At 41.7% G+C, this 26,932-nt stretch overlaps 1 protein-coding gene across 9 annotated transcripts in view; it reads right to left on the bottom strand.

Moving 5' to 3' along the window:
- LOC147378618 (uncharacterized) overlaps positions 1–26,932 on the bottom strand; it is a 210,410-nt gene that overhangs the window by 9,990 nt on the left and 173,488 nt on the right. For all 9 annotated transcript variants that reach the window (XR_015152954.1, XR_015152956.1, XR_015152963.1 and 6 more), the window contains one exon: positions 905–1,002. Coding sequence is in view for 1 of the 9 variants with exons in the window: in XM_086371070.1 (XP_086227196.1) it covers positions 905–1,002 (98 nt within the window). In the remaining 8 variants the exon portion in view is untranslated. The remainder of the gene's footprint in view (positions 1–904; positions 1,003–26,932) is intronic.

A 26,932-nucleotide genomic window follows, 5' to 3' on the forward strand; every position in this document is an offset into this window, starting at 1 on the left:
AATTAGAAAATGAAAATCAAATTCACTGATCTTCTCTATTAATAGTAACTGAAATTGTCATGATGACTTTCTTTTCCTTAGGATTCTGAAGGAAACAGACTCAAATTAATGAGGTCCAGGAGTGATGAATGCCAAAGATGAAATTCCTCTCAGTAGTAAGTCTCAGTTTCTGGGAGAAGGTAGTTACTGGCTTTAAAGTAGATTTTTATGCTAAAGTGAATTGGATAGGTTAACATCTGAAAAAGAGATCTGCTGTGGGAACCCTTAGGAGATATCACTCTGTCTGAAAAAGTTTAACTGGAATAACTAAAATAGTAAAAATTTCCTGTGGCACAGTGTCTGCCAATATGCTCTCTTATGCACTCCATCCATGGTAAATGGTTTCTTCATCGCTTCCACTCTCCAGCTGTGGAATCTGAGCCCAGATGGGGGACCACCCCTTCCTCCCTCAACAGCCCTACTTCCAGTGAGAACTGAGTCTAATTCACATTACCCAATATTCAAAATCTGTACAGAAAGCTGGGAACATTGTCCTAAAGAGAATTTTCAGGTTTTCACAGTCATCTTTGTCAAGAAAGTCTTCCTAACGTCTAGCCTCCATTCCTCCCACTCTCTTTCTCTTGTAATTGGCATTTCTTAATTTCTCTTGTCAAAATTCTGCCAGAATAGTTCTTGCCCTTCCAGGTAGTCTCCCTCATTAGGAATAAAAACTAACTAAGAAATCACTACAAAAAAACCCTGACTCTCCCAACTTCCATTTCCTCAGCATGGGCTTGCTTAGTACCTGTTTTGTACCAAGTACCAAAGCAGATGCTAAAAGGAAGTAGAGAGGGGAAGACTGGGAAACTTGTAGCATAAAAAGGAATCAGACCTGGTCCTTGCCCCTTTGAAGCTTGCTCCTTACCTGAGGAGCAAATCCGAGAAACATACTTTTATTCCCTGTGGGTACTTTCCAGGGCTTGTGACTTCAAAACGCGGATCTTGCTTATGGGAGAACATTACCTGCAAACATTCAAAACAAAGCGTTTCACACTATTTGATGTTTATATAGATCATTTTCCAAGAAAGTAGAAATGATTTATATATGTTTCCTCAATATTTACACATCCCCCTCACCCACCAAGGGCTCTGCTTCCCTTCACACACACTTAGGGCTTTTATCAACTTCAAAGGAGGCTTGGTGCGTAAGAGAGAGACCCACACAGGCTGAAATGGACACACACTGCCATTAATCTCAGAATACTTCTCTGAGCTGGGGAGTCAGGAAGTGCTGTTACAGGCCTTTAAAGACAAAGGAATTAGACACAAAGATTAAACAACTTTCTCAGAGCCCAAATGGTTGCTGGTGTTGAGCATGGTGGCAAAATGCTTTGGTTCTGATGTCAGATTGTTGGACTGTGAATTCTGGCCCTAATTCTTGTCACCAGTGCAAACTCAAGCAATTAATTAACTTCTTAGTGAAGGCAATGGCACCCCACACCAGTACTCTTGCCTGGAAAATCCCATGGATGGAGGAGCCTGGGAGGCTGCAGTCCATGGGGTCGCTAGAGTCGGACAGGACTGAAGTGACTTAGCAGTAGCAGCAGTGGTTTCTTTATCAGTGAGATGGGGATAAAAACAATACCTACCATGGTTTGAGGATTAAACAAGTAATGCATGCAAAGTATTAGAATACTGCTTGTCATTTATTAATTAATCATTCCTAAGCAGAGACATTACTTTGCCAACAAAGGTCCATCTAGTCAAGGACATGGTTTTTCCAGTGGTCATGTTGGACTATGAAGAAAGCTGAGTGCCGAAGAATTGATGCTTTTGAACTGTGGTGTTGGACAAGACTCTTGAGAGTCCCTTGGACTTCAAGGAGATCCAACCAGTCCATTCTAGAGGAGATCAGTCCTGGGTGTTCTTTGGAAGGAATGATGCTAAAGCTGAAACTCCAGTACTTCGGCCACCTCATGCAAAGAGTTGACTCATTGGAAAAGACCCTGATGCTGGGAGGGATTGGGGGCAGGGGGAGAAGGGGACAACAGAGGATGAGATGGCTGGATGGCATCACTGACTCGATGCACATGAGTCTGAGTAGACTCCGGGAGTAGGTGATGGACAGGGAGGCCTGGCGCGCTGCGATTCATGGGGTCACAAAGAGTCGGACACGACTGAGCGACTGAACTGAACTGAACTGAAGCATCTGTAAACATTGTTCTGGCATAAATAGTACAGGTTAGTTTCATGTCTTCTGCATAAGTATTAAAGTCGCAGAAAACCCAGAAATTGAAACATTAAAGACAGAAGTCACTCTTAAGGCATCTCGCTAAATTAGAAATAATGGAACTAGGTCCAAACTAGTTCAGCAAACCCCAGACAAAATCGGGGTCTGTCCTCCCTGCCATCTTCCTGTAATGTCTTTCTTTCCATTATCCTGAGTATCCAAAACCAAAATTTCTTTCAGCTGAAATTACATATTTCCATTGCCCTGTTTCCATTTTTTATGGCAAGATCACAAAGATGACATAGAGCCTGAGAAGGTTCATTTTGCCTGAGGAAGATTACCTGGCTATTTCCAAAGAGACATTGCATACAAGTCTTGAGGAAGGAAAGAACATCTCATTCTTATGGCCAAGCTATAAAAATTTCTTATACCTAAATCAAATTGTCAGGTCATTCTTCATTTTTAGTTAGTTTCATATGGGAAATATTACTATATGGTCATGATTATAAGCTGTGCTTTTAAAACATCCATACACCAAACAAAACTGGATGTTAAAAACCTTGATCTGTAAAATCTTGCTTCCCATCACATATAGACATATAGTCCTCATATAGGAATCTATATTATAAATTTATTGTGCTATAATAGAAGCAAGATCCATACCCTCCCCTCAGCCCAGAAAAGCCCTAGGTTAACCTCCATTAACCAGAAGTAATGATTCATCAGCCTTAAGCAAAATTCAGAATTCCACCTTTATCTGAATCATTTACCTTGCCCTTTCACATGGTTACAGATGGGCACCACTGTCCCCAGCCTGACTGAATTCAGCTGGTGTTGAATTCAGGGCCTTGCTCAAGAGCCATTAGAATCAGACTAATTATGAATTCAGAAGGCTTGCCCAAAGCCCCACAGATAGTGTAAGCTTTAGTTCTGTGTGTCTGCTCCCTTACAAACACTTTAAGCAACACTATCCATTTCCATTCTTGGAAAAAAATGACATTTTGATCCAACTGATAATGCACTAAGCATTGGGGCTATTTAATTAAGAACATAGAAATATATTACTTATTTTTTTTTATGTGCTTAAGTATAGAAGAGGTTTTTGAAATGTCTGCTCTGACTCCACTGACCAAGCTTGTCTGAGAGCTGCCTGCCTCACCCTCCAGGGTAAATCCTTGGCAGCTATGTTTATAGCTACATCACCTCCTTCAAAAACAGAAGTTTTGCACTGGCCCAAGTTGGACCAATCATATCTCCTTTCCTGAGAATTTGGGGTTGACTCAGCCCCTTTGTCTGGGCTGGACAAGATGCGAGTAAAAAAGATTCAAAGTCCTCTTTCTGGTCTCTCCTCAACAGGTTTGCAAATAGCATGAAGGGGACTGGGAAACCCAGTCTAGGGGGCTGCACTGTTGTCAGCAGAAGCCAGAATAATGTCGCCTTGTTGGAAGAATCACTTCCTGCCTGGGGAGTTGCCTGGTGGTCTAGTGGTTAGGATTCGGCGCCAAAGGATCACTTCCTGCAGGAAACAGTGTCAATGACTGGAGTCCTGCTGACATCACAGGAAAGTGGCCCTGGCGTCAGCAGCTGAAAGCCAAGACAAGGCCAGGCTGTGGGACAGGCGGAGGACACAGCCTGTCACGTGAGAGGATGGCGTCCTTGCTTCAGGGTGGCTGGCAAGTTGCTCCTTCACTTTCTGAGCCCCTTCCCTGGCGCGACCTCCGGCACTCTCTGGGTACCAGTTTCTTGCACACTCTCCAGGCATTTAGTCACAGAAGGTGGTGAGTTCACCCCTCTTAGGGAAGTCCCTATAAATAATTCTAAGTGTTACTTCCTTAGGTGTTAGTTGTTCAGTTGTGTCTGACTCTGTGTGACCCCGACAGTCTCCCCTGTCCACAGTATTCTCCAGGCAAGAATACTGGAGTGAGTTGCCATTCCCTTTTCCAAGACCCAGGAATTGAATCCAGGTCTCCTACATTGCGGGCAGATTCTTTACCACCAGGGAAGCCCAAAAATAAGATTTTTTTTTAACAGAAGTCAGTATTGGAGTGGGTTATCGTTTCCTTCTCCAGGGGATCTTCCCTAGCCAGGGATCAAACCCACGTCTCCTGTGTCTCCTGCATTGCAGGTAGACTCCTTACCAACTGAGCTATCAGGGAAGCCTTTAAAGGATGTTTATATTTCTCCAGGCATTACTACTACTGCAGTAGTAGTAGTGATATTAGGACTCGTACTCCACTAGTAATGATGATGGATAACAATTTGAAGACTTCTCCTAAGGTACCACAAGCCAGACATCCCCTGTATGCTCTGCTACTCCCCTCAAGCACTCTCTCCCACACGGATACCCGCCCTATCCCAAGGAGCCCCTGTGAGCTCCAGAAGTCCCGGTGAAGTCTCTCACAGTGACTTCCACCTTGGATTAGCTCCTTAATTGATTTTATTCAAATGTTTCCGAATCCAACACACACAGGGAGACAGGCAGAATGGGATCTGGGATTGGGAATCATTTCCTGAGAATGGAACCCTCAGAGAAAGAGGATAGAGTAGGAATAAAGCCAAAGACTGATTTCTGGAGAACACAAGATATAAGGGGCAGGGGGCAGAAAAGAGGAACTAGAGACAACAAGGAGGAACCAAGGGAAATATCAGAAAGGTGGCGGTGGAGAGAAAGTGTTTAAGGATGGAGGCTGGACAATTAGTGCTGTAGGTGGAGAAAGATGGACTGGGAGGAGAGTCAGCACCTGAGAGGCAGTGGGGACCTGGACTCTCCCATCTCAGGCTGGCACAGGATGACGAAGCAAGCACTGGCCAGCTAGGGTGGTCAGAATCTGCCAGGGAGGAGGCAAAACCCAACAGCAGTAGGAGGCCAGAGACTAATTGGCTAAAACTAGTCCCAAGGAGTCACAGATATTGAAGTTGCTAAACTGAGAAAAATTAAGTCAATATTATATAGAAAATACTTTAAAAGACTATTCATCAATGTCACTCTCCTCTCACCACCACCAAAAAGGCATAGTGTGGGCACGTCACACTGTCCCAGAGGAGTGCCACTATGCCTGGTGACAGTAATGAGACCAATGTATTGACCAGCTATCTGGAACTTTAATGACCCAGATTTTATCCATCTGTCCTCCACTTCTAAAACAGGGAAGAAAGGTTTTTTTTTTTTTTAAAGTACTACACATTCTAGAGATTTATTCAACAAAGAAATATAGAATCTGTACAGATTCAACTCAAAACCCTCATGCCTCTTCCAGCCATACAAGAACAGATGTTTGGGATAATAACCCTGAAATAAAAGATCCCAATCACTGAAAAACTACTTATGCTCATATACTTTACTTAACAAAATCTTATCCTTCAAAAAGTCCTGTTCCACTTAATCTTGTCAACAACTCTAAGAGGTAGATATTACCTCATCAGGATTAATCAAACTCAAGTGGAGTTACCATTGGTTGTAGAGATTCACGGTAAATTTATTTTGACAATATTATAGAGTCTTGGTGCTCCTATGAGTTTCAGAAATCAAAAATTAAATCACTTATGAAGAAAACAGCCTCATTTGTTCTGAGAAAACACTTTTTGAAATATTCCATTCCTTTCTGTAACTATTTTTAAATTATTGAGATATGAAATGAAAAAAAAAATTAAAAAGCAGTATGTTTGGGAGGTTTCCTTGTATTCCCTAGGCTCAAAAATAACAAATTTAATAGGATTTTAAGTCTCTAACTTGGGTGAAGGGGCTCTACTGAAATATCTGTCCCCCTTGACTATTTTACTGACAAATTATTAGGAAAGTAGGAGAGGATATTAAACCGGTATATAGAGAAGCCAAGTTTTCACTCATTTTGCCCAATATCCTTTCTTTTCTCTTTTATTTCACTCTATTGTTTTCTCATCCATAGACTCTCTAAACTAACGGCAGACTCTTACTAGAAAAATTAAGATATGTTACTCTAATATGTTAATCAATGAAATGTTGCATATATCAAGACTGACCCCAATGCCCAGATGCTTCTGTCCATGGTTAGGAATCATCATATTCAGCTAGAATGCATGGTGCCTCTCATATTCTCTGTCTCCTCAGTCAGCCTGTCTGACTATGATGCCTTGTGAAAAGTTATTGGGCTGTTGACTGACTGTTGACTGACAGATCCCTCTGGGTACCCAGTAACAGCTGACTCATTCTCCTTTTCCACTGGCCAAGCCATGTAGTCAGAGGAAAGATGGCCAGCTATGAGAAAAGAATTGCTCCAGGAAAGGGCATATGTGCTAAGGGCAGCTGTTTCCCTTCTCTCTCAGGACATCCAGGTGCCATTACTAAATTTCCTGTATGTGGGGCCCTGGAAAAGTTCCCTGGCCTCAGACAGGGATGTAGGGAGGGGCAGGGAACACTCTTCCCTTTCAAACTGTCTTTCTTTACCCATTGTAACAAGAGGATCACTGCTCACTACGTTGTCTTATAAATTATTCCTGTAAGATTTATAGTCATTTCTATGCTTCAAGTCAAACATTCTTTTAAGGCCAAACAGAGTAATTTACTGGATTGTGTCTCTGAACAATCTTATAAATAGTTGCTCTCTAGTTCAAGGTGAATAACAGTCAGTGGCAGGCTGGTATCAAAGAATACTGATTGCAATTCAATTTTATTACCTCTGAGGTTTCACCCTGAGGAATAGGGCAGACTGGTCAAAAATCTATAGGCTGATCATTGTGGGTCTACATTAGAAAATCCTTTTCAAGTAAACACCTCTTATAAGGATTTTTGCCTTCTCTCTTCATCGATGACCATATATATTTTTTCTTTCCTAGAGACGCCAAGATGACAGTATTGCTAATCACACCTGCAGTTATGGCTGAGACGGGCAGTGCACGTTCTTTCCAGCTTGCTTGCACACAAAGCCTAATCTCTAGGTTGTGGCTGCAGATGCTTGTTTAGACCCTGACACACCCCATAAACGCCCTCTATCCCTGACATCATTGCAAGTGGCAGTGAACACAATGTTAACACTCATTAAGCTTCTCATTCTTGGTTATTTCACTTGCAATGTAAAGCTCAGATAGACGCTGGCAAGATTTTCAGGAGACTAGATATTCTGTCGGCATATTTAACTCTCACGGTTCTAGATATATTCCTATTAGCCTATGCTTTTTGATTTGGCATGCAGTTTGATAACACATTGGTAGCATTTTCTGCCTGTATCCCTACCAAAGAATACACAAACCTCTTTTAACTTTCCCCAGAATTATATGGAATATTCCAAAATGTGCCACTGGACAGTCACCCCAGGAAAACTGTGGTAAGGAAGTGCAATACTGTGAAAAAAAATCCAGAATATGAAACTCAATTCTGGTGGTGATTTTAGCCTAAAGGAACACAATACGAGTAAGTCATGCTCACATCTGTTGTGTTTCATGTCCTTACAATCCAGAGAATACTTAGCCAAAGTAAAAATTTAACTTTTTATCAAAGATTCCTCTCTCTCATTATCTCACTTTTCAAGTCTGAAGCATTTCAGACTTCAGTGCTTCTCCAGGGCCAAACTCGGTACTCAGCAAACAAGATTTTGCCAGATGTGCATGTGCGCTGCCTTAGCAACTAGATGTCAAGGGTAAATCAAAGGTGAGGAAGAGGAAATGAAGTGCAGATGAAATTGTAATGTCTTGCCATTGGTGATGTCTGTGAGATAGGAACCAAGTCATCATTGTGAGGTGCAAAGGATTTGTGTTAATGTTACAACTAGGTAAACTTTATTGAAACTACCTTTCAGCTTCCAAAAGAATGCTACTGCATTAAAGCTAGCTACCTTAATGTTCATCCTGTTATATTGCTGGTTGCTATGGCAATATCCTCCTAGGTATTTGTAAGGTCACAAAAGGAAGAGCTAACCCTCTTACTCCTGGAATAACTAATGCGGTTCTGTTACTTGCTTGATGTAAATGGTCTCAAGTGACAGTGAACTGTACATATAGTCAATTACAACTGCTCAAAGGAAATGATTTGTTGTAACAGCCGCTGTTCAACCTCTGTGACATCAATGTTTCTATGGAAACAGTTGCCTATTGCACTGCTTTGAATTGAGTATTGATCAAACTAGGACCAACACTATTTCAGAGACTTGCTACTTTACTGTGTGGCAATTTACGATAGGAACTCATAACATCACTGTATATTTCAAGCCCCAAGGAACCAATTTAGCAGACAGTTACAGTAGAATATTAACAGAGGTCAATAAGGGAAGTCTGATTATAGTCCTAGGACAATTATTCAATGCTTTTGTTGTCTGCCCTTCCAAATTCCAGCAGCGATTACAGTTTTCAAATAATAATATTCATGCCTGAAGAAAGTGCTATATTCATTCATCTCCTATTTTAAACTTTATTTTTCATTGTTATGTTATCTACCAACAAAATTATTTGGCTATATTAACCAAGCTGTGACCCCTCAGAAGTAAATAACTATTGATCAAGGAGTAAAGATCTACTGGTGCACAGCACTGTTTTCCATTAATGATCTTATTGGCCCAGCCGATAAGATGGTCATCCTCAAACAACTGAAAATGCAAAAGCAAAGAATAATATAGGGATAATTTCCATAAAGAACAGCTAGGTTTGAACCCCTATCCTTGTTAAAGAATGGATTCTTCCACCTCAGTTGAAGGAGTAGTGAAAATAAAAACAGTGTCATGCTGAATCCTTCTGCAAGCCTTTCACTCTGTGCAGTATTTCCTTTGTCTGTGGATGTTTCATTCAATCTGCTTTGGAAACAACCTTCATGATGGTCTCATCCAACCCTCATCCTTTACAGATAAGGAAACAAGGTGACATGGCCTCTCTGGTGTCTTTCATAAGATAAATGTTCTCCTTTCAAATATATGTGATATTTTATGTTGAAAAAAATTCATGATTTACTCATCTGAATGAAAATACATGCCAATTATCTCTACTCTGAGACTGATTTATCAAGAATCTCAGTCAACAAATTCTATAAAATTATTTATTTCTATCCTTCCTTATCCTGCAAAAGGTCAGTTTTCATTCCAATCCCAAAGAAAGGCAATGCCAAAGAATGTTCAACTGCTAAGTCACTTCAGTACTGTGTGACTCTGTATGACCCCATAGACGGCAGCCCACCAAGCTCCCCTGTGCCTGGGATTCTCCAGGCAAGAACACTGGAGTGGGTTGCCATTTCCTTCTCCAATGCATGAAAGTGAAAAGTGAAAGTGAAGTCGCTTAGTCGTATCCAACTCTTAGCGACCCCATGGACTGCAGCCTACCAGGTTCCTCCATCCATGGGATTTGCCAGGCAAGAGTACTGGAGTGGGATGCCATTGCCTTCTCCAAAAAATGTTCAAACTACCACACAATTGCACTCATCTCACACACTAGCAAAGTCATGCTCAAAATTCTCCAAGCCAGGCTTCAACAGTATGTGAACCGTGAACTTCCTTCAGGCTGGATTTAGATAAGTCAGAGGAACCAGAGATCAAATTGCCAACATCCCCTGGATCATCAAAAAAGCAAGAGAGTTCCAGAAAAATATCTACTTCTGTTTTATTGGCTATGCCAAAGCCTTTGACTATGTGGATCACAACAAGCTGTGGATAATTCTTCAAGAGATGGGAATATCAGACCACCTGATCCGCCTCCTGAGAAATCTGTATGCAAGTCAAGAAGCAATAGTTAGAACTGCACATGGAACTACAGACTGGTTCCAAATCAGGAAAGGAGTACCTCAAGGCTGTATATTGTCACCCTGCTTATTTAACTTCTATGCAGAGTGCATCATGTGAAATGGCAGGCTGGATGAAGCATAAGCTGGAATCAAGATTGCTGGGAGAAATATCAATAACCTCAGATATGCAGATGACAACACCTTTATGGCAGAAAGTGAAGAAGAACTAAAGAGCCTCTTGATGAAAGTGAAAGGGGAGAGTGAAAAAGTTGGTTTAAAACTCAACATTCAGAAAACTAAGATCATGGCATCTGGTCCCATCACTTCATGGCAAATAGATGGGGAAACAGCGGCTGACTTTATTTTCTTTGGCTCCAAAATCACTGCAGATGGTGACTGCAGCCATGAAACTAAAACATACTTGCTCCTTGGAATAAAAGCTATGACCAACCTAGACGGCATACTAAAAAGCAGAGACATTACTTTGCCCACAAAGGTCCATCTAGTCAGAGCTATGGTTTTTCCAGGAGTTATGTATGGATATGAGAGTTGGACTATAAAGAAAGCTGAGCACCAAAGAATTGATGCTTTTGAACTGTGGTGTTGGAGAAGACTCTTGAGAGTCCCCTGGACTGCAAAGGAGATCAGGCCAGTTAATCCTAAAGGAAATCAGTCCTGAGTATTCATTGGAAGTACTGATGCCGAAGCTGAAACTCCAACACGTTGGCCACCTAATGCGAAGAACTGACTCATTGGAACAGACCCTGATCTGGGAAAGATTGAAGGCAGGAGGAGAAGGGGACGACAGAGGATGACATGGTTGGATGGCATCATCAACTCAATGGGCATGAGTTTGAGTCAGCTCCTGGAGCTGGTGTGGACAGGGAAGCCTGGCGTGCTGCAGTCCATGGGGTTGCAGAGTCAGACACAACGGAGCAACTGAAATGACTGACTGATCCTTCCTTATTCCAACAGAATTTGAGGCAGATAGCCAACCACTTTATTGCAGTGACATTGACCACAGCACAGATTGTGAAAATTAATTTTTGCAGCTGAAGTTATAAAACTTCAGAAAGCACTTGAATAACATGGCTACATGCCAAAGTAGGGCAGGTATCTATGAATGAAATCTGTTTCAATACCTAGATAGAACCACTAACTTTTTATTACCATAATTGAAAAATTATGGCTTGGGGAATGATTCTTGTCAGGTAATAACAAATTCATCCACCTGCTTGAAAGAAGCTGCTCCTTAAATAAGGGAAAAGAATATTCTCCTAGCTAGCTATTGATTTTTAAAATCCTATATGGATAACTTGAAAATAAAAATCAGTTTAAAAAATCAGTCTAAGTCAAGTATAAAATAGTAGTTAAATCAGTCTGGATCTCATCACACATTTTTAATCACTAAGACTTTGAGTATTCTTGGTAATAATTACTGTCTGTTTTAGGAGATGAGCTTTCCTTGTTCATACAGAAAGTATTTATTGAGCACTCACTGGATGCCAGATACTGGTCTGAACATGAAGATACAGGGCTGAATGAGGCTAGTTCTCAGTAGTAAGTGGTAAGAGTCCTCAGTCATGTAGAGTAAGGAGTAGGAAAGATGTGGTCTCTGATCCCTTACTAAATGTTCTCCCTTTGTCTCTTTTACCATATTTTAGCACCATTTTTGCCTGCTTATATATTTATATTCTGCTTTGCTATAGAAAGGATTTGAGGTGGATCATAAATTTGATTCTGAGCTTCCCAGCAGCCAGCACAAAAAAGGAAACATAATCAGCCACGTGATTCTACATCTGGAAGATTAAAACAAAACTAAGCAAAACAAAAAGCATGTGTGCAAAAATGTACAACAACACTTTGTGTTAAGACCAGAGAGAATTATCTCAGGTCCTTAGAAACCAAACCTTGACCATGTGAAACAGCATCTTCTTCAGCACAATTCCCATAAATATACCACTGTGTTTTGTAGGGCTAGAAGTGTACAGCTTTCCAAAGTCCGTGAACATACACCAAAGTGCAATTCAATAAACACAATCCTGTAGGAAAGCCAGATAATGCCTTTTCTGAAATGCTGTTTTCTGTCAACATATAGATCTTGAGGAGTCATAAAAAGTGAAACTATTATTAAACCATCTATATAATACCTAATTTTGAATAATGTACCTTCCTAGTCTACCCTGAAAGTCAAGCAGGTGCCAATATTTACACCTAAATATTAACAAAGAGATGAGTTGGCTTACTCTTCAATCCCTCTGTCTATATCCATCGTGTGCATCTGTAATGTTTACTCTGTAAGTGAAATAATGTAGAAGAGCTTTTACCAAAATGTTAATTCTGGTTTTAGTCTATGGATCTCAAACTGTTTTGACTTGGACCATTCCTAGCTTATCCAAACTAGATCATCTGTATTGAAGAAGAAGGAGAAGGAGGAGGAGAGAGAGAGGGGAAGAGGGAGAAGGAAGAGGATGACAAGGACAAAGGACAAGGAGGAAGATAAGGAAAGGGGGAGAAAGAATTATATGAAATAATCCTGGATCTAGCTAATCCAGTGGTGGCATGAAGTTATTTAAAAGCATATTAAGCAGGAAAGGCTGGAACACAAGGCTGCTTTATCTCCATTGAGTCATCAAAAGGCCCTACATTGAATTCATGTTGCTTAATCCATACATAGAGGAAAAGCAAGAGAAGGGCTCAGCAAAATTCCACCACAAATCTAACGGATCACTCTGTGGAGCAGTGAAACTCACATCAGAGGTCACAGAGGAATAGCATTAAAGCCCCCTTCCTCCTCATGCTCTTTGTGACTTTTCAAAAAGGAAACTGGCTTGCATTTGACTTACACATTTACAAGTCTGTAATCCAGAAGAATCCACAGTTAAGGCAGCTTGAGAGTTACAAAGTCCAAGGTAGTTAAATAGGGAATAGTGAGTTTCTTAGGTGTCACCGGAAACTGACTTTCACTTACAACCAGTGTACCTGATCAGGGGTTAATATCCAAAATATACAAAGAACTCATAAAACTCAACTTAAAATAAAAAACCAAAAACCTGATTTTAAAATGGGCTGCTGCTACTGCCGCTAATTCACTTCAGTCATGTCCGACTCTGTGTGACCCCATAGACAGCAGCCCACCAGGCTCCCCCGTCCCTGGGATTCTTCAGGCAAGAACACTGGAGTGGGTTGCCATTTCCTTCTCCAATGCATGAAAGTGAAAAGTGAAAGTGAAGTCGCTCAGTCGTGTCCGACCCTCAGCGACCCCATGAACTGCAGCCTACCAGGCTCCTCCGTCCATGGGATTTTCCAGGCAAGAGTACTGGAGTGGGGTGCCATTGCCTTCTCCGTTAAAATGGGCAGAGGACCTGAATAGACAGATGGCCAACAGACACTTGAAAAGATGTTCAACATCACTAATCATCAAGGAAATGAAAACCAAAACCACAGTGACATATCACCTCATACCCATAAGAATCATCAAAAAGATAGAAAATAACAAACATTAATAAGAATAAGGAGAAGAAGGAATCTTCATGTACTGTTGGTGGGACTGTAAATTCATGTAGCCCTTCTGGAAAACCATTTGGAGTTTCCTCAAAAAATTAAAAACGGAACTGCCTTATGATCCAGCAATTTCACTTCTGGGTATTTATCCAAAGAAAACAAAAATACTAATTCAAAAAGATATACACATACCAATGCTTTTTGTAGCATTATTTATATTAGCCAAAATATGGAAGCAACTTAAATAATATCCATTACTAGATTAATGAATAAAGAATATATGATACATATACATATATATGTATGCATATATACACACAATGGAATGTAGGCTCAGTTGCTCAGTCGTGTCCAACTCTTTGCAACCCAATGGACAATAGCCTGCCAGGCTCCTCCGTCCATGGGATTTTCCATGCAGGAATATAGAAGTAGGTTGCCATTTCTTCTTCCAGGGAATCCTCCTGACCCAGGGATCGAACCCACATCTCCTGCATCTCCTGCATTGGCAGGTGGGTTCTTTACCTCTGAGCCATCAGGGAAGCCCCAATGGAATACCACTTAGGTATAAATAAAATGAAACCTTGTCACTGTGATAGCATGAATGAATCGAAAGGTTATTATGCTAAGGAAAATAAGTCAGACAGAAAAAGACAAACACTATATGATCTCATACATGGAATCTAAAAAAAGAAAAACACAAAACAAAATGAAAGCAGACCCTTAGATACAGAAAATAAACAGGCAGTTGCCAGAGGGGAGCCTTTGCAGCTGTGTCTGAGTCCTGACCAGATACTGCCAGCCTCCTGTTTGCTCCCCCCAGCAGTGTTGAAAACTCAAATTTGCGTGCTCTCTCCCAACCACTCTGACTCAGGCTGGCTTTCTGCACGTGCTCACTAGTCATCTATAGAGGCTCGCCCTTGCTGCCTTCGGGGTCGGGCTCAGGGAGTTAGGCACAGGGTAGAGATGGAGGGCGATTGTGTCATGCTCAGAGCACTGGGGGTGCCTGTGGGCCAGGTGAGGGGATCCCCAGAAGCTCATGGACAGGCTCCTTGTTGGACTCTGTGAAGTGGTTAGCAGGCTTGGTGTCCTCTGCTGCTCTCTGACAGAGCTCGCTGCTGTTCTCCCAGTTCTTCCTGCCCCCCTGGGCAGTGCAGCCCAGCGTTCTGGATGGGGCAAGACAGAAGTGGACCTCTTTGAAAACATCCCACAGAACCAGAGAACCCAGATGCTCAAACACAGGCTCTGATTTTCCCTCAGCGGAGTAGCGTGGGCCATGAAGGTCTCTCTTGACTCTCACTTGTGCTGTCTTGGAAGAAGGGAGATGTGAGTAGAATAAAGCTGTCCCTCTTACCCTCTTCAATGCATTCAGTCTTGACATTTTTCCTTCAACAATGTGCTGGAACTTCTCTAGTAAACCCCCAGCATTCCATAAAGTCGCCCTCACCCACTGGAGTTTGTCAAAGTCAGCGTTCTTTGGGGGAAAGACAGTAGAAAGTGGTATGCCACCATGTTGGCGTCACTCTGCTAGCCCCTGCCCTTCCCTGCCCTTTCTCCTCAGCGAAGGGGAGCTGTGGGTACAATGAAGGAACACCGGGACTCAAGCCCCACCTCTGCTTCCTACTGGTTACCTCACCTCTGACAGTTGTAGCAAGTGGCTTTCAAAGTCTCCTAGTCGAGTCAACACATCATATATACACATTCTCTCTTCCAAAGGGATTTGAAGATTCATTGAGATACTATATGTGAAACTGTCTTGTAAACTGCAGAACATTATTTAAATAGGAAAGGATACTTTATTGAGCGCATTTTTTTTTTTTCATGGTCTGCCTAAATCTCAGAACAACTAGGTGGTACTTTGGAGTTTCTGATCTCTTCTGATATATTTTAAGAAGAACTGCTGGAAACAGATTAATACAGAGAGGAATAATTTAGCTAGGTAAGAGGAATCCATATACTGTCATGGGAAAACCACAGGTCTCAGACTCTGATGTTTCCAGTGGGCTCCGGCCTCATCACTCTCCCATGTGAGAGCAGGCTTGGTGCTTGGCCCTCTGAGCTTGTAGACTCAGGTTGATGACCTCCAGCCTGAAGAAGCCTTGTGATGATTAGTAATGAAGGACATTCAAGGGCACCTGGCCGGTAGCAGGCGCTCGTAAGTGAGAGCTCTTACAGTTTTACAGAGAAAGGAAACAATAAACTGGAGAGAACTATATATATCCTGTTCATAATATTATTCTCTCTCAGGGAGATTTGGAATAGGGAGGTTTTGTCTTGGAACCCATCCAGGCAGCTTTAATCACTAGGGTGCCACGTTACCTCCAGGAGTCTATTTCAACAATGTTCACTTAGTAGAGGAGGTATTACCTTCATTCTCATTTTACAGGTGAGAAAAATAAAATGGTTCTATTAATTAGTGGGACATTAGAACAGGACAGGAATCAAGGTCTTCTGATCATCATAGTTTTTGTGTCCTCCACAGTCCGCTCCCATGTACCCTGTAAGGCAGCCCCAGGACAAGCAATCCCAAAGCATAGATAACATCCTAACAAAATGCCAGCACTAGAGGGAAGTACAGAGGGATGCTACCTGTCAACTTGGGGTATTAAGTTTTAGCTGGCAAAAAATCATCTAAAGAAATCCTAAACAGGGCATATCCCTCACCCAGTCTTAAAAGAAACTGTTCTAAAAATGCCAAGTTTTAGTGTCAGTCTAGAAAACAAGAAGGCCCTGTCACAAGATAGGTAATTACTTCATCTACTTCAAGGTCTTCCAGCACCCCTGATCCTTGTATTATCAAATCTGGGCCATCTGAACAATTCCCACCAAATCTAATGTCATCCTAGACATGCTCATTGGGAAAGACCATGATGCTGGAAATGAACGAAGGCAGGAGGAGAAGGGGACAACAGAGGATGAGATGGTTGAATGGCATCACCAACTCGATGGACATGAGTTTAGGCACATTCCAGGCGGTGGTAAAGGACAGGGAAGCCTGGTGTGCTGCAGTCCATGAGGCCGCAGAGTCAGACACAACTGAGCGACTGAACAACAGACAAGGCTTTAAGGATCTCTGATGGCCAAAAACCCTGCTGGTTTGGATTATCCAAGGCTTTGGGAAAGAAATATGGGAGAGGACAAGAAAATTATTAATGGCCTAAAGCAAAAGATTTCAGCTAAATGCCACTGCACATTTGTTCTTCGGGACCCCAGCACCAGCTTAGAATTCAAGCATAGAGTTCATAGACCCAAAGGGCTGTCAGTATACACCTTAGGTCATGAGCTCCCCTAGCCTGACAGTCGGAAAATAGTCACAACTATAACCACTCCATCTAAAACCAGCTCCATTTCCCCATCTCTCCAGTACCTCCTACAGACTTAAAAGTTGCCACTCTCCTTTGAAAAAACTATTGCTAAGATGTGCCCTAGAAATTCACAATGGACTTAGTGAGGAGGTGCTATCAATTCTGGCTGATTTATTAATCAACTAAGGAAATTATATATATAACATATAATAATATATTATTACACAATAGAAAATTTCTTTAAGCAAAGACTTCAGTGGAAATTTGGACTAGCTGAACTTTTCAATTGGATACCTAATATTAATATTTTGTGGCTATTCCATATGCCTTGATTTCACAATTATTTTACACATTTTCCCAATATCTTTTCCCACCCTCTAACTGTCCCCATTAGGAAGGTCAACATGACCAATCTTGAACTTTGAAGTAAGAGGAAGGTGGTCGTATATACCCCAACATTTATTTGTTCCAGGCTTCTGAAACAAATAATGACTTGAAAGACCTTTATGTTTTTTTCTTAGGAAACTGGTGAAGTTATTGGATTGGGCTGGGAAGATGCCTTCTCCAAAAACTGAAATTTATATTGAAACTATCTCTGGAAATACAAAATCCTTGAGAGTATACCATTGCATAATTTTCTGCCTTCATTGCCGGCATGTAAACAATGAGTTATTGATGTTCTATGAATCTCCCTGCTGCTGCTAAGTTGCTTCAGTCGTGTCCGACTCTGTGCGACCCCATAGATGGCAGCTCACCAGGATCCCCAGTCCCTGGGATTCTCCAGGCAAGAACACTGGAGTGGGTTGCCATTGCCTTCTCCAATGCATGAAAGTGAAAAGTGAAAGTGAAGTCGCTCAGTCACGTCCAACTCTTAGCAAGCCCATGGACTTCAACATACCAGGCTCCTCCGTCCATGGGATTTTCCAGGCAAGAGTACTGGAGTGCTGGGGTGCCATTGCCTTCTCCCTAGCCTCTGACAATTTTGCACTCTATCACATCCTAAGTTTAGCAAAGTAGGTAGAGCCACCTCCCTGGAATTTATAGGTCCTTCATGAATGAAGAGCAGCTACAGTAGGAAGGATGACCTACTCCAGTGCCCACGCCCCGCCTTCCTGACCTGATCTTGTTCTTTCTCCTGGGGACGTACACAGAGAACTGGAATCCCTGGGCTGGGTGCACAAAGACTGCAGTACTGGGGGAGGGGCTAGCACAGGGGATGGGTAGGGATCAGGCTGAGAGCTGACGGCAGAGCAGGGGATTCTCTCAAATGCTGAGGATGTGGCGGAGGGAGCCTGCAGCTGTTTCACTTCATGACAGTTCACCCACAGATATTCATCACTTCCTGTATTCCAACCTCAAACTCGGCACACAATGAACATTTTGCCACATACGTACCACGTGGCTCAGACATGTGGCTTCCCTGATGGCTCAGACAGGAAAGAGTCCACCATGCAATGCAGGAGACCTGGGTTTGATCCATGAGAGGCGTCTTTGTCAGGGCTGCACATCATAAGCACACAGACCAGGAACAGGAAGCCCCCGAGTCAGAAGCCCTTGACAGTGAGCTTCTTAGAATGCTCGGTCCTCCCCTTGGGTCATCCCTTGAGCGGTGCATGGGAGCACCTGTGTCCCACATCCTAGTGCTGCCCTTGGCTTTTCCTTCACTCTGGTCTGGGTCACCTCATGAGGAGGACAACTTACAGCTCAGTAGTGCATTCCTGAGTTTCTCTTATTTATTTAGTCCTCAAACACAAAAGCCCGGATCCAGGGACGGCACTATAAACCTCCTTAAACCCAAAAATAAAACTTGATATTTCCATAAGGCCACAAAGAAAAAGCATTGGGTCTGACTTAGCTATTCCCCTGAGTTCTCTCCAGAAGTCGGGGGTAAGGAAAGCTATATTTCCCAGCATGGACACAGCATACACCTTTATGACTGAAAGAGGATGTTTTTATTTGCACTGCATTATACTCATAAATTCCATCCACTCAGCAAGTCAAATTATTGCTGGCCTCCAAAATACATTAAGTTTGGGTTTAAATCAGTCACTTTTGAAGATATACTGCAGCCCACTTCCTAGCCATATTTGTAATATATTCACCCTGCAAATGTTCTTTAAAATGCATTGTTTGTGGAGTTGTCTTCCTTCAGTCAGCCATGTGAAGATATAAGGAATACAAGCTCTAATTGGCAGTTTCTTTGTGTGTGCGATTGCTCATGATCCCTGCTCATGGAGCTAATGGCTGCCAAACTGCTTTCGTGCTATGAAGAGAAAGAGCTAGCTGAATCTGAATCAAATTAGAATTAGTGGTATGATAGTAAACAGCAATGGAAAAATATGGAGCCCTGAGCAGTTTATGTTAGATTTTGGTAACAGCAGACAAGCTTTTCCAGAAAAGACTGGGAAGGGGAAAGCCAAGGAGTTATTTGGGATGCTTAATGGTGTGTGACAAGATTAAGGTATGCTTAATGGCGATGCTCCAAGTTTCCTTTCTTTACCTAGAATTACTATTTTACCACATTTGACTTCCTCATCAATTGTTATTCAAATAATTCCAACACAATGAACTGATTCAGAGAGTACAAAAGCCAGATCGATGATCATTTTAAGAGGCGGAGTAAGAGAGATATAAGGTTTCCATGGTTCTCTTGGGGAAGAAGACCTGTTTTCTCTGAACTTTGTCGAGTTGATCTGTGCTTGAAGGGGTGGAGATGGGCTCCATGAATGGGGGGGCGGTGTTAGGGTGGAGGGGTGAAGAGGGGGCACCTGGAGATGCTCAGTGTTTCTCTGAGCTGAGTAAGGAACTTGGAGCTTTCAAGCCTGGGAGAAGCAGCACATTTGGATAGTTTTGCCCCTGCCCCTCTTGTTTATTCCACCTTATTTCAAAAGACTGGTTTTTAAAGATAAAACCTGCTAACTCCTCACCAAGAAGGCAGACGCGACACACATTATCCACGTTGAAGGTAGCATCTTTAAAATAATATAGCATGGAGGGTTCTTTGTCTTTCTCAGAAATCAAGCACATATGTTTTTCCTTTTCAAGGTTATTTATGAAGCAATTTCCCATCTAGGTACACAAGCCATAATTAATATCTGGCCAATATTAAGATGTGTATTTCCCATAACCCAAATGCCAGGACCAATTGATATGTATAATATTCCACATTACCTGATAATTAAAATATTTCACATAGGTTTAGGGACTGCTATATGTAATCTAAAGATATAATAATACAAATAACAATCACCATTTTTGATAACTTACAAGCCAAGGTCCTTGCTGGGTACTTTCTTATCTCCCTCGTACAGCCTATCTACTTTATGATAGGTATTATTTCCATTTTGCCACTGAGGAGACTGAGGATCAGAGAGGTTAAACAGCTGGCTAGAAATCACAGAGCTGGGAAGAAGCAGAGCTAGAATTTAACCTTGGGTATTACTCACTCTAGAGCTACTTCAATCACTCCCCATGTCTTTCACCGTGATTATTGTACACTGGGGACCAGGGGCTTGCTGGAGCCACTTGCGTCACCTTGGAAAAGCTAATTCTTAAATTTTCAAGAAGTCTGTGAGCTGGTTGTTGTCATGTTGGTGACTTAAAATTGGCCACAGAGGGAGTATTTACACAACGGAAGTAGGCAAACCGAACAAATAAGGGCTTTTTTTAAGGGAATGAGAGCATGAGTTTTTAAACATTTACCAACATGGCACAGCCAAGGAAGAACATTTCCAAGTACCATAGAATTATTTGGCCCTTTCTTCCCCTCCATATTGTTGTCTCCAAAACACATAATATGACCTAGTCAGCAATAAAGCAGGACTAATACCCTGAAGGCAATGGCACCCCACTCCAGTACTCTTGCCTGGAAAATCCCATGGATGGAGGAGCCTGGTAGGCTGCAGTCCATGAGGTCGCTAAGAGTCGGACACGGCTGAGCGACTTCACTTTCACTTTTCACCTTCATGCATTGGAGAAGGAAACGGCAACCCACTCCAGTGTTCTTGCCTGGAGAATCCCAGGGACGGGGGAGCCTGGTGGGTTGCCGTCTATGGGGTCACACAGAGTCGAACACGACTGAAGCAGCAGCAATACCCTGAAAACTGGTGCCAGTTTCTAGACCACGTATGTCCCTACGCAGTCTCAACATCAGGGCCCAGTCAGACCTGATTCTGCCAGTTCTCTTCAACTACTTTCTTCCCTCACCTCACCTGTGAAACCACAAGGGGATTGGCAGAGCAAATAGAAACATTTGGTACAGTTGTTTTGATGAAAAGTTCTGTCAGCCAAATTCAGTTCTTGGACTCAAAATTAATAACCCCAGCCTAAGGCACTGATTAGTTCTTTCTCAGCTCTTTCTTTCCATCAGATGACTATAGCGTAAATCCAAGGAAAGATACATTCTCAACACAGAGGGCATCTCTTTATGTCCACAACCTGATTTTCACCGGGGAGTCACGCTCAATGTTCTTTATTATGACACAGTTAACATTTATTGAGTGTTAATAGTGAGCTTATATATAACACAGGACCATGACTATACCTGGCTTTCTGGCAGATTGTGGGAACAGCATGTTTTTGATATCTTGGATGGCACTATGCTCACTATAATTTCCCAATGAAGTCAGTTGCTCTTAATTTCCTGAACATCTGTGCATCAAATTCATTAAATGGCTAATGAATCCAGACATAGAAGGTTCATAAAAATATTTATATCTGACATTAACAAAATGGCACCTCTGCTTTGTTCCTCTACGTGACACTCTTAAGACAATCGAGTTTTTGTCACTGGCTGGAACTTGGTAGAAGAAGGCAAATGACTGAAATCAGTCGTTTGCTTTGTTTCTTCCATGGAAAGAAAAGATAGAGAAGCCAGGGCTGAAAGTGGTTGGTGAATAAAGAACAAAGAAGACAGAAATAGGAGCCAGGGGTGCAAAGTCAGAAGATGTCCACATCCCATAGAGTCAAGTATGTGAAGATCCCAGAACACATGGATTGACGCTTCACTAGGAGTAGAGCATTGTGTGGGTGTAATCAGTGATTACACACGTGACCCCCCCCCCATGCTCTACAACCACCAGCCAAGTCCAGGGTCTCCAGGCTAAGCCTCTACTTACAAAAAATTAATAATCATAATGCTCTATTCTTAGAACTTTAAGTATTCTGGCAAACACTTCAGAGACACTATTTGCATGAACACTGAGCTAACAGTCAAATGCTGGGGTTCTTCTCTGAACACTGACATTCCCTGACTAGGTAACCTCGCACCTGCAATTGGATTCCTCTGTTGCCTCAGGCTCTTCCACCCCCATGCACAATGGGTGTGTTGGAGGTTAGATTCCCAGCCCCTTCCAAATCTAAAAGTTTTAGGCTTGTTCTACGGAGGCAAGTAGAAGGCTGGCAATTAATGTTTGCCACTAGAACTTTAGCCCAAAGTTTACAAACATTGCTCATTTTTAGTTTGCACACTCTAAGGAAAGGGCTTCATCAGAGCCTGGCAGGAGAAACCTGCAATTTCATATCCTCTCTGCAGACAGCTTTTCACTTCCCACTGGAAGTCAAGTTTGCAAAACAAAAGCAAATTTGATTGGGAAGAGAAAACCAGGAACTCAGAGATCTGTGAGCTCCAAAACATCTTTCCCTGGTTCACAGAGGAGCAATGCTTGCCAAAAGCATCGAGTTAGGTGGTGGGATTGGGCAGCACATGGCCTAATGCGGGGACCTGTAACCCTTAACACAGAAACAGGACCCACTAAAGGGCCTTATTTATCACCAGGACCATCCACGGCAGAAGGAGTTCAGGAGAAGTCTTCCAAATTTTATTTGCTTAAGCAAAACTATCTCAGGTTGAAAGTATACCTGTGTTAATAATAAATGCTGGAGAGGGTGTCGAGAAAAGGCTTCCTACACTGTTAATGGAAATATAAATTGGTGTGGTCACTATGGAAAATAGTATAGAGGTTCCTTAAAAAACTAAAAATAGAGTTGCCATATGATCCTTCAATCCCATTCCCAGGCATATATCTGGAGAAAACTCCAATTCTAAAAGATACATACACTCCAATGTTCATAGCAGCATTATTCACAACTGCCAAGACATGAAAGCAACTTATGTGTCCATTGACAGATAAATGTATAAAGAAGATGTGGTACATATATACAATGGAATATTCCTCAGCCATAAAAAAGAATGAAATAGTGCGATTTGCAAAAACATGTATGTAAATAAAGATTCAGTTCCGTTCAGTTCAGTTCAGTCGCTCAGTCATGTCCGACTCTTTGCGACCCCAATAAGTCAGAAAAAATATACCATATGATGTCACTTATGTGTGGAGTCTAAAAAAATAACACAAATGAACTTATTTACAAGGTAGAAGTAGACTCACAGACATAGAAAACAAATTTATGGTTATCAAAGGGGAAAAGGGAGAGTAAATTAAGAGTTTGGCTTTAACAGATACACTCTGTATAAAATAGATGAACAATAAGGTCCTATTGTATAGCACAGGGAACTATATTCAATATCTTGCAATAACCTATAATGGAAAAGAATCTAAAATTTACACACACACACACACACACACATATATATACAACTGAAGGGCTTCCCAGATTGCTCAGCAGTAAAGAATCTGCCTGCCAATGCAGGAGACACAGGTTCAATTCCTGGGTCAGGAAGATCCCCTTTCTTTGTGACTCTGAAAGTCACAAAGAAGGAACTGGCAACCAATTCCAGTATTCTTGGGAAATCCCATGGACAAAAGAGCCTAGTGGGCTACAGTCCATGAGATTGCGAAGAGTCAGACACAACTTAGTGACTAAACAACAAAAATATATGACTGAATCATTTTGCTGTAAACCCAAAACGAATACAATATTGTAAATCAATTATACTTCAATTAAAAAAAATATGCTGTGCTTATATGCTGATTAATTCTGTTAAGTACTGAACTCTCAGAAAATGTTCCTCACTTATTTTTTATCTTAAGTTATGAAATGGTGAAAGAACTTAAACAGAGAAAGAAAAAGTATATAAGGAGGAGTGAGACTCAGAACGCCTGGGGGGCACATTTGCAGCTTGTGACTCACCCACAGTGTCAGTGCCTGGAAGGGCCCCCAATACCTTGCACCAGCCCTTCTCCCAAACTACTCCGCCTCCACCTATGCTCTTCACTCCTTGAAACTAACTCACCCCAAGGAGTCACCTCCTCGTTCTCAACTTCTCCAAAGCAATCCATTTTATAATCAAGTACTGCTTTGTGATACTGCTCTTCACAGTTTATTGTTCTGATTTGATTATAAATTCCTTAAGAGAAAGCTTTGTGTCATTCACTCCAGAGTGTTCCCACAAGACCCTGGTAAGTTGCTCTAGTCGGCTCTGTACCTGTTTTTTCATTTGTAGAATGGGGGATAATGATGGTACTTACTTTACAGACCTATTGTGAAGAGAAAGGGAGACTGGGAGGAGGAAATTATGACTGATTCAATCATTGTCGGATAACATATTTTATTAGTATTATCAATATTCCATTAGGGCAAAAGGAAAAATACAGTGCTAGAAATGAGTAAAACTGAAACCTCATTCCACTTCTACCAAAGAGTAGCTTTGTGACTTTCAGAGTCAATTAAATTATCCAAACCTCAAATCTTTCACTCGGAAAAATCAGAAATGCTGATTTGGCATTTCTGTTGGCACTCCCTGCCAACATCCCATTGCTGTGAAGATCAAATAAATACTTTGAAGGTGTTTTACACATGTACAATTTATTGTTACTCAGTAAATATTATTTGATTTGAGAGTTATGTTGTCCTTACTTTATCACTCAAACAGCTTATTTTCACCCCTTTGAGGCTGACAGGGCACCAGTCTAGCATCTCACAGGCTCAGAGCAGAAAATGGGGAACTCTGGATCCTCTGAATTCCCAACAACTAGTTTTGTGTTGCATGATTCTCAGCATCTTGGCCTCCTAAGTTCATAGCCCAGGCTTCTCAGTGTTTACTTTAAATGGATACTTCTATAACATCAGAACAACTGAAATAAAAACGTAAAATGTCTGCCAGCTATAACCTGTCATTTCGTTAAAAACAAGTAACACATAGTTCTAAACAGCCAGTTGATCAACTCTTGCTTGATTGTTTACACCTGTACACTCACTTAAACGAGAATCCTAAGAGAACCAGAAAGCTCCGTGAGCCCCAGGGATGGGCCAGGGTGCCTCCCTTGGGGACAAAAACCTCCTCCAGCCTGGGCACAGAGGAGCCTCAGCACAGACACAGAACAAGGTTCCTAGCCTATGCCTAGACAAGGCTGTCAGTTTCAGGAAAAACCAAATGCATCACTGCTTCCCTGGCAGCTCAGATGGTAAAGAATCTGCCTGCAATGAGGAGACCTGGGTTCGATCCCTGGGCTGGGAAGAACCCCTGGAAAAGGGAATGGCTACCCACTCCAGTATTCTGCCTGCAGAGTTCCATGGACTGTATAGTCCATGCGGTTGCAAAGAGTTAGACACAACCAAGAGACTTTCACTTTCACTTCACTAAACGTATCACAGTTTAAAATTTCACGATTTGATTTCTTAACTTCTTATGGTCTAAACTTACTCCTTTACCTGCAAACCATAAATATGACCATTCTTTCCTTTCCAACCTCATGTTATTAGGTGTTAGATGCCAGAGGTCATCTAAGTTATAGTAGCAACACACCAAATATTCACTTATTTATCAAATAATTATTTAACATGACTATGTACAAGGGACACACAAGATGAATGACAACCTTTTTTTAAAAAGAGAAAGTATTATTCAAGTAACAACATATGGTTAAAATACTTAGAATTTAGTGTTCTTATCCATTCTTTAAAGACAATGAAAGGTGAAAGATTATTTGAGAAAAGTATTTGATATTCTGAAATGCTCACCTTCATTGCTTCCTGTTTCACTGTACAAGTGCATTTTTACCAGGTATAACAAAACAACCCAATAAAAAGGTAAAGTATGGTTGAAGTATACAGGCTTTATGATATTTCTTGAAATTACTCTGCCTTTATAGAGGATGATATTCATGCTAGCAACAGCTATAAAAATATGGAAATGTAAAAGAAGAGAGATTAAATATGGGATTTATCTATAAGCCCTGGTACATTAAACCCTTAACATACTTGAAATATGATAACAACCTAGACCCTCAATATCAGGATCATAAAGGGAATTGTAACGCTGACCCATGTCTTCTCTTCCAAGATTTTAATTTTTGTTGTTTTAAAGGTGTTTTACATATATACTCAACTTGTACAATCACAGACATTTGTCAGTTTAACCAACAGGATTGAAACCATTTGACATTTGTGTTGTCAGGTTTTCCATCTTGATCTGACAGGCAACAAGTAGAAACCGGTCCTTGGTTTCCCTTTTCAGAAAATGGGAGTCTCCCTTCCCACAAAATGAGAGTCTAGGCTATGCCACCAGGGTAGACATCGTGGCAGCAATCACTGCCGTGGGAACAGGCAGGATGCCCAGTTCCAAATCCTCTGCCCATGAAACACGCCATACCTGTGCATCAAAGTGGGGTCAGTCTTGAATCTGCAAGCTACTGGGAAGCAAGGCTGTCATCCCTCCACCTGCTACGTGTAAGGGCCTCCCAACCAAGGAACCAGCTGACACATTAGAGTGGGAGGAAAAGGCAAGTTCACCCAGCATATACTGTATCTGAACGATTGAGAACATGATCATCAGGGTCTACCAAGATCTTGATGAATAAAACCAGATGAAAAAAACCTTGGGGAGGCAACAACAGAATGAACATAATGCCTGTATTAAGTAGACCTGAGGGAATGGCTGTAAAATAAGGTTTTAATCCAGGCTTGGGAAGAAGAGGAAGCAAGAAGTGATAACAAAGAGAAGTCATGGACATCAGGGGACAGCTGGAGAGTAAAAGCAACCTGGCAATTAATTTTTAAAATAAAAAGACGCCAAGGAAATTCAATTTAAAATGACATCTGGCTAATAGCTGTGATATAGTCTTTTACACACATACACACACACACACATTCACTAAAAGGCAAATATTTACATTGCCACCAAAAATTGAGATTGACAGTCAACTCCTTACCACTAACTGTAAGGTCAATGAACCTGGATATTTAAAGGCAATTAGTGGCCCACCTGTGCTTGCTACCAGATTTAGAGAAAACCCACGTGTCTGAATGAGAAAGGCCCATTATACCTTCCCCACTGTCTGCCAC

Source organism: Bos grunniens, chromosome 2, assembly GCF_055505025.1.
Source record: "Bos grunniens cultivar Pamir isolate PY7600 chromosome 2, Bosgru_T2T1.0, whole genome shotgun sequence".
In the NCBI taxonomy this organism is placed as follows: Eukaryota; Metazoa; Chordata; class Mammalia; order Artiodactyla; family Bovidae; genus Bos; species Bos grunniens.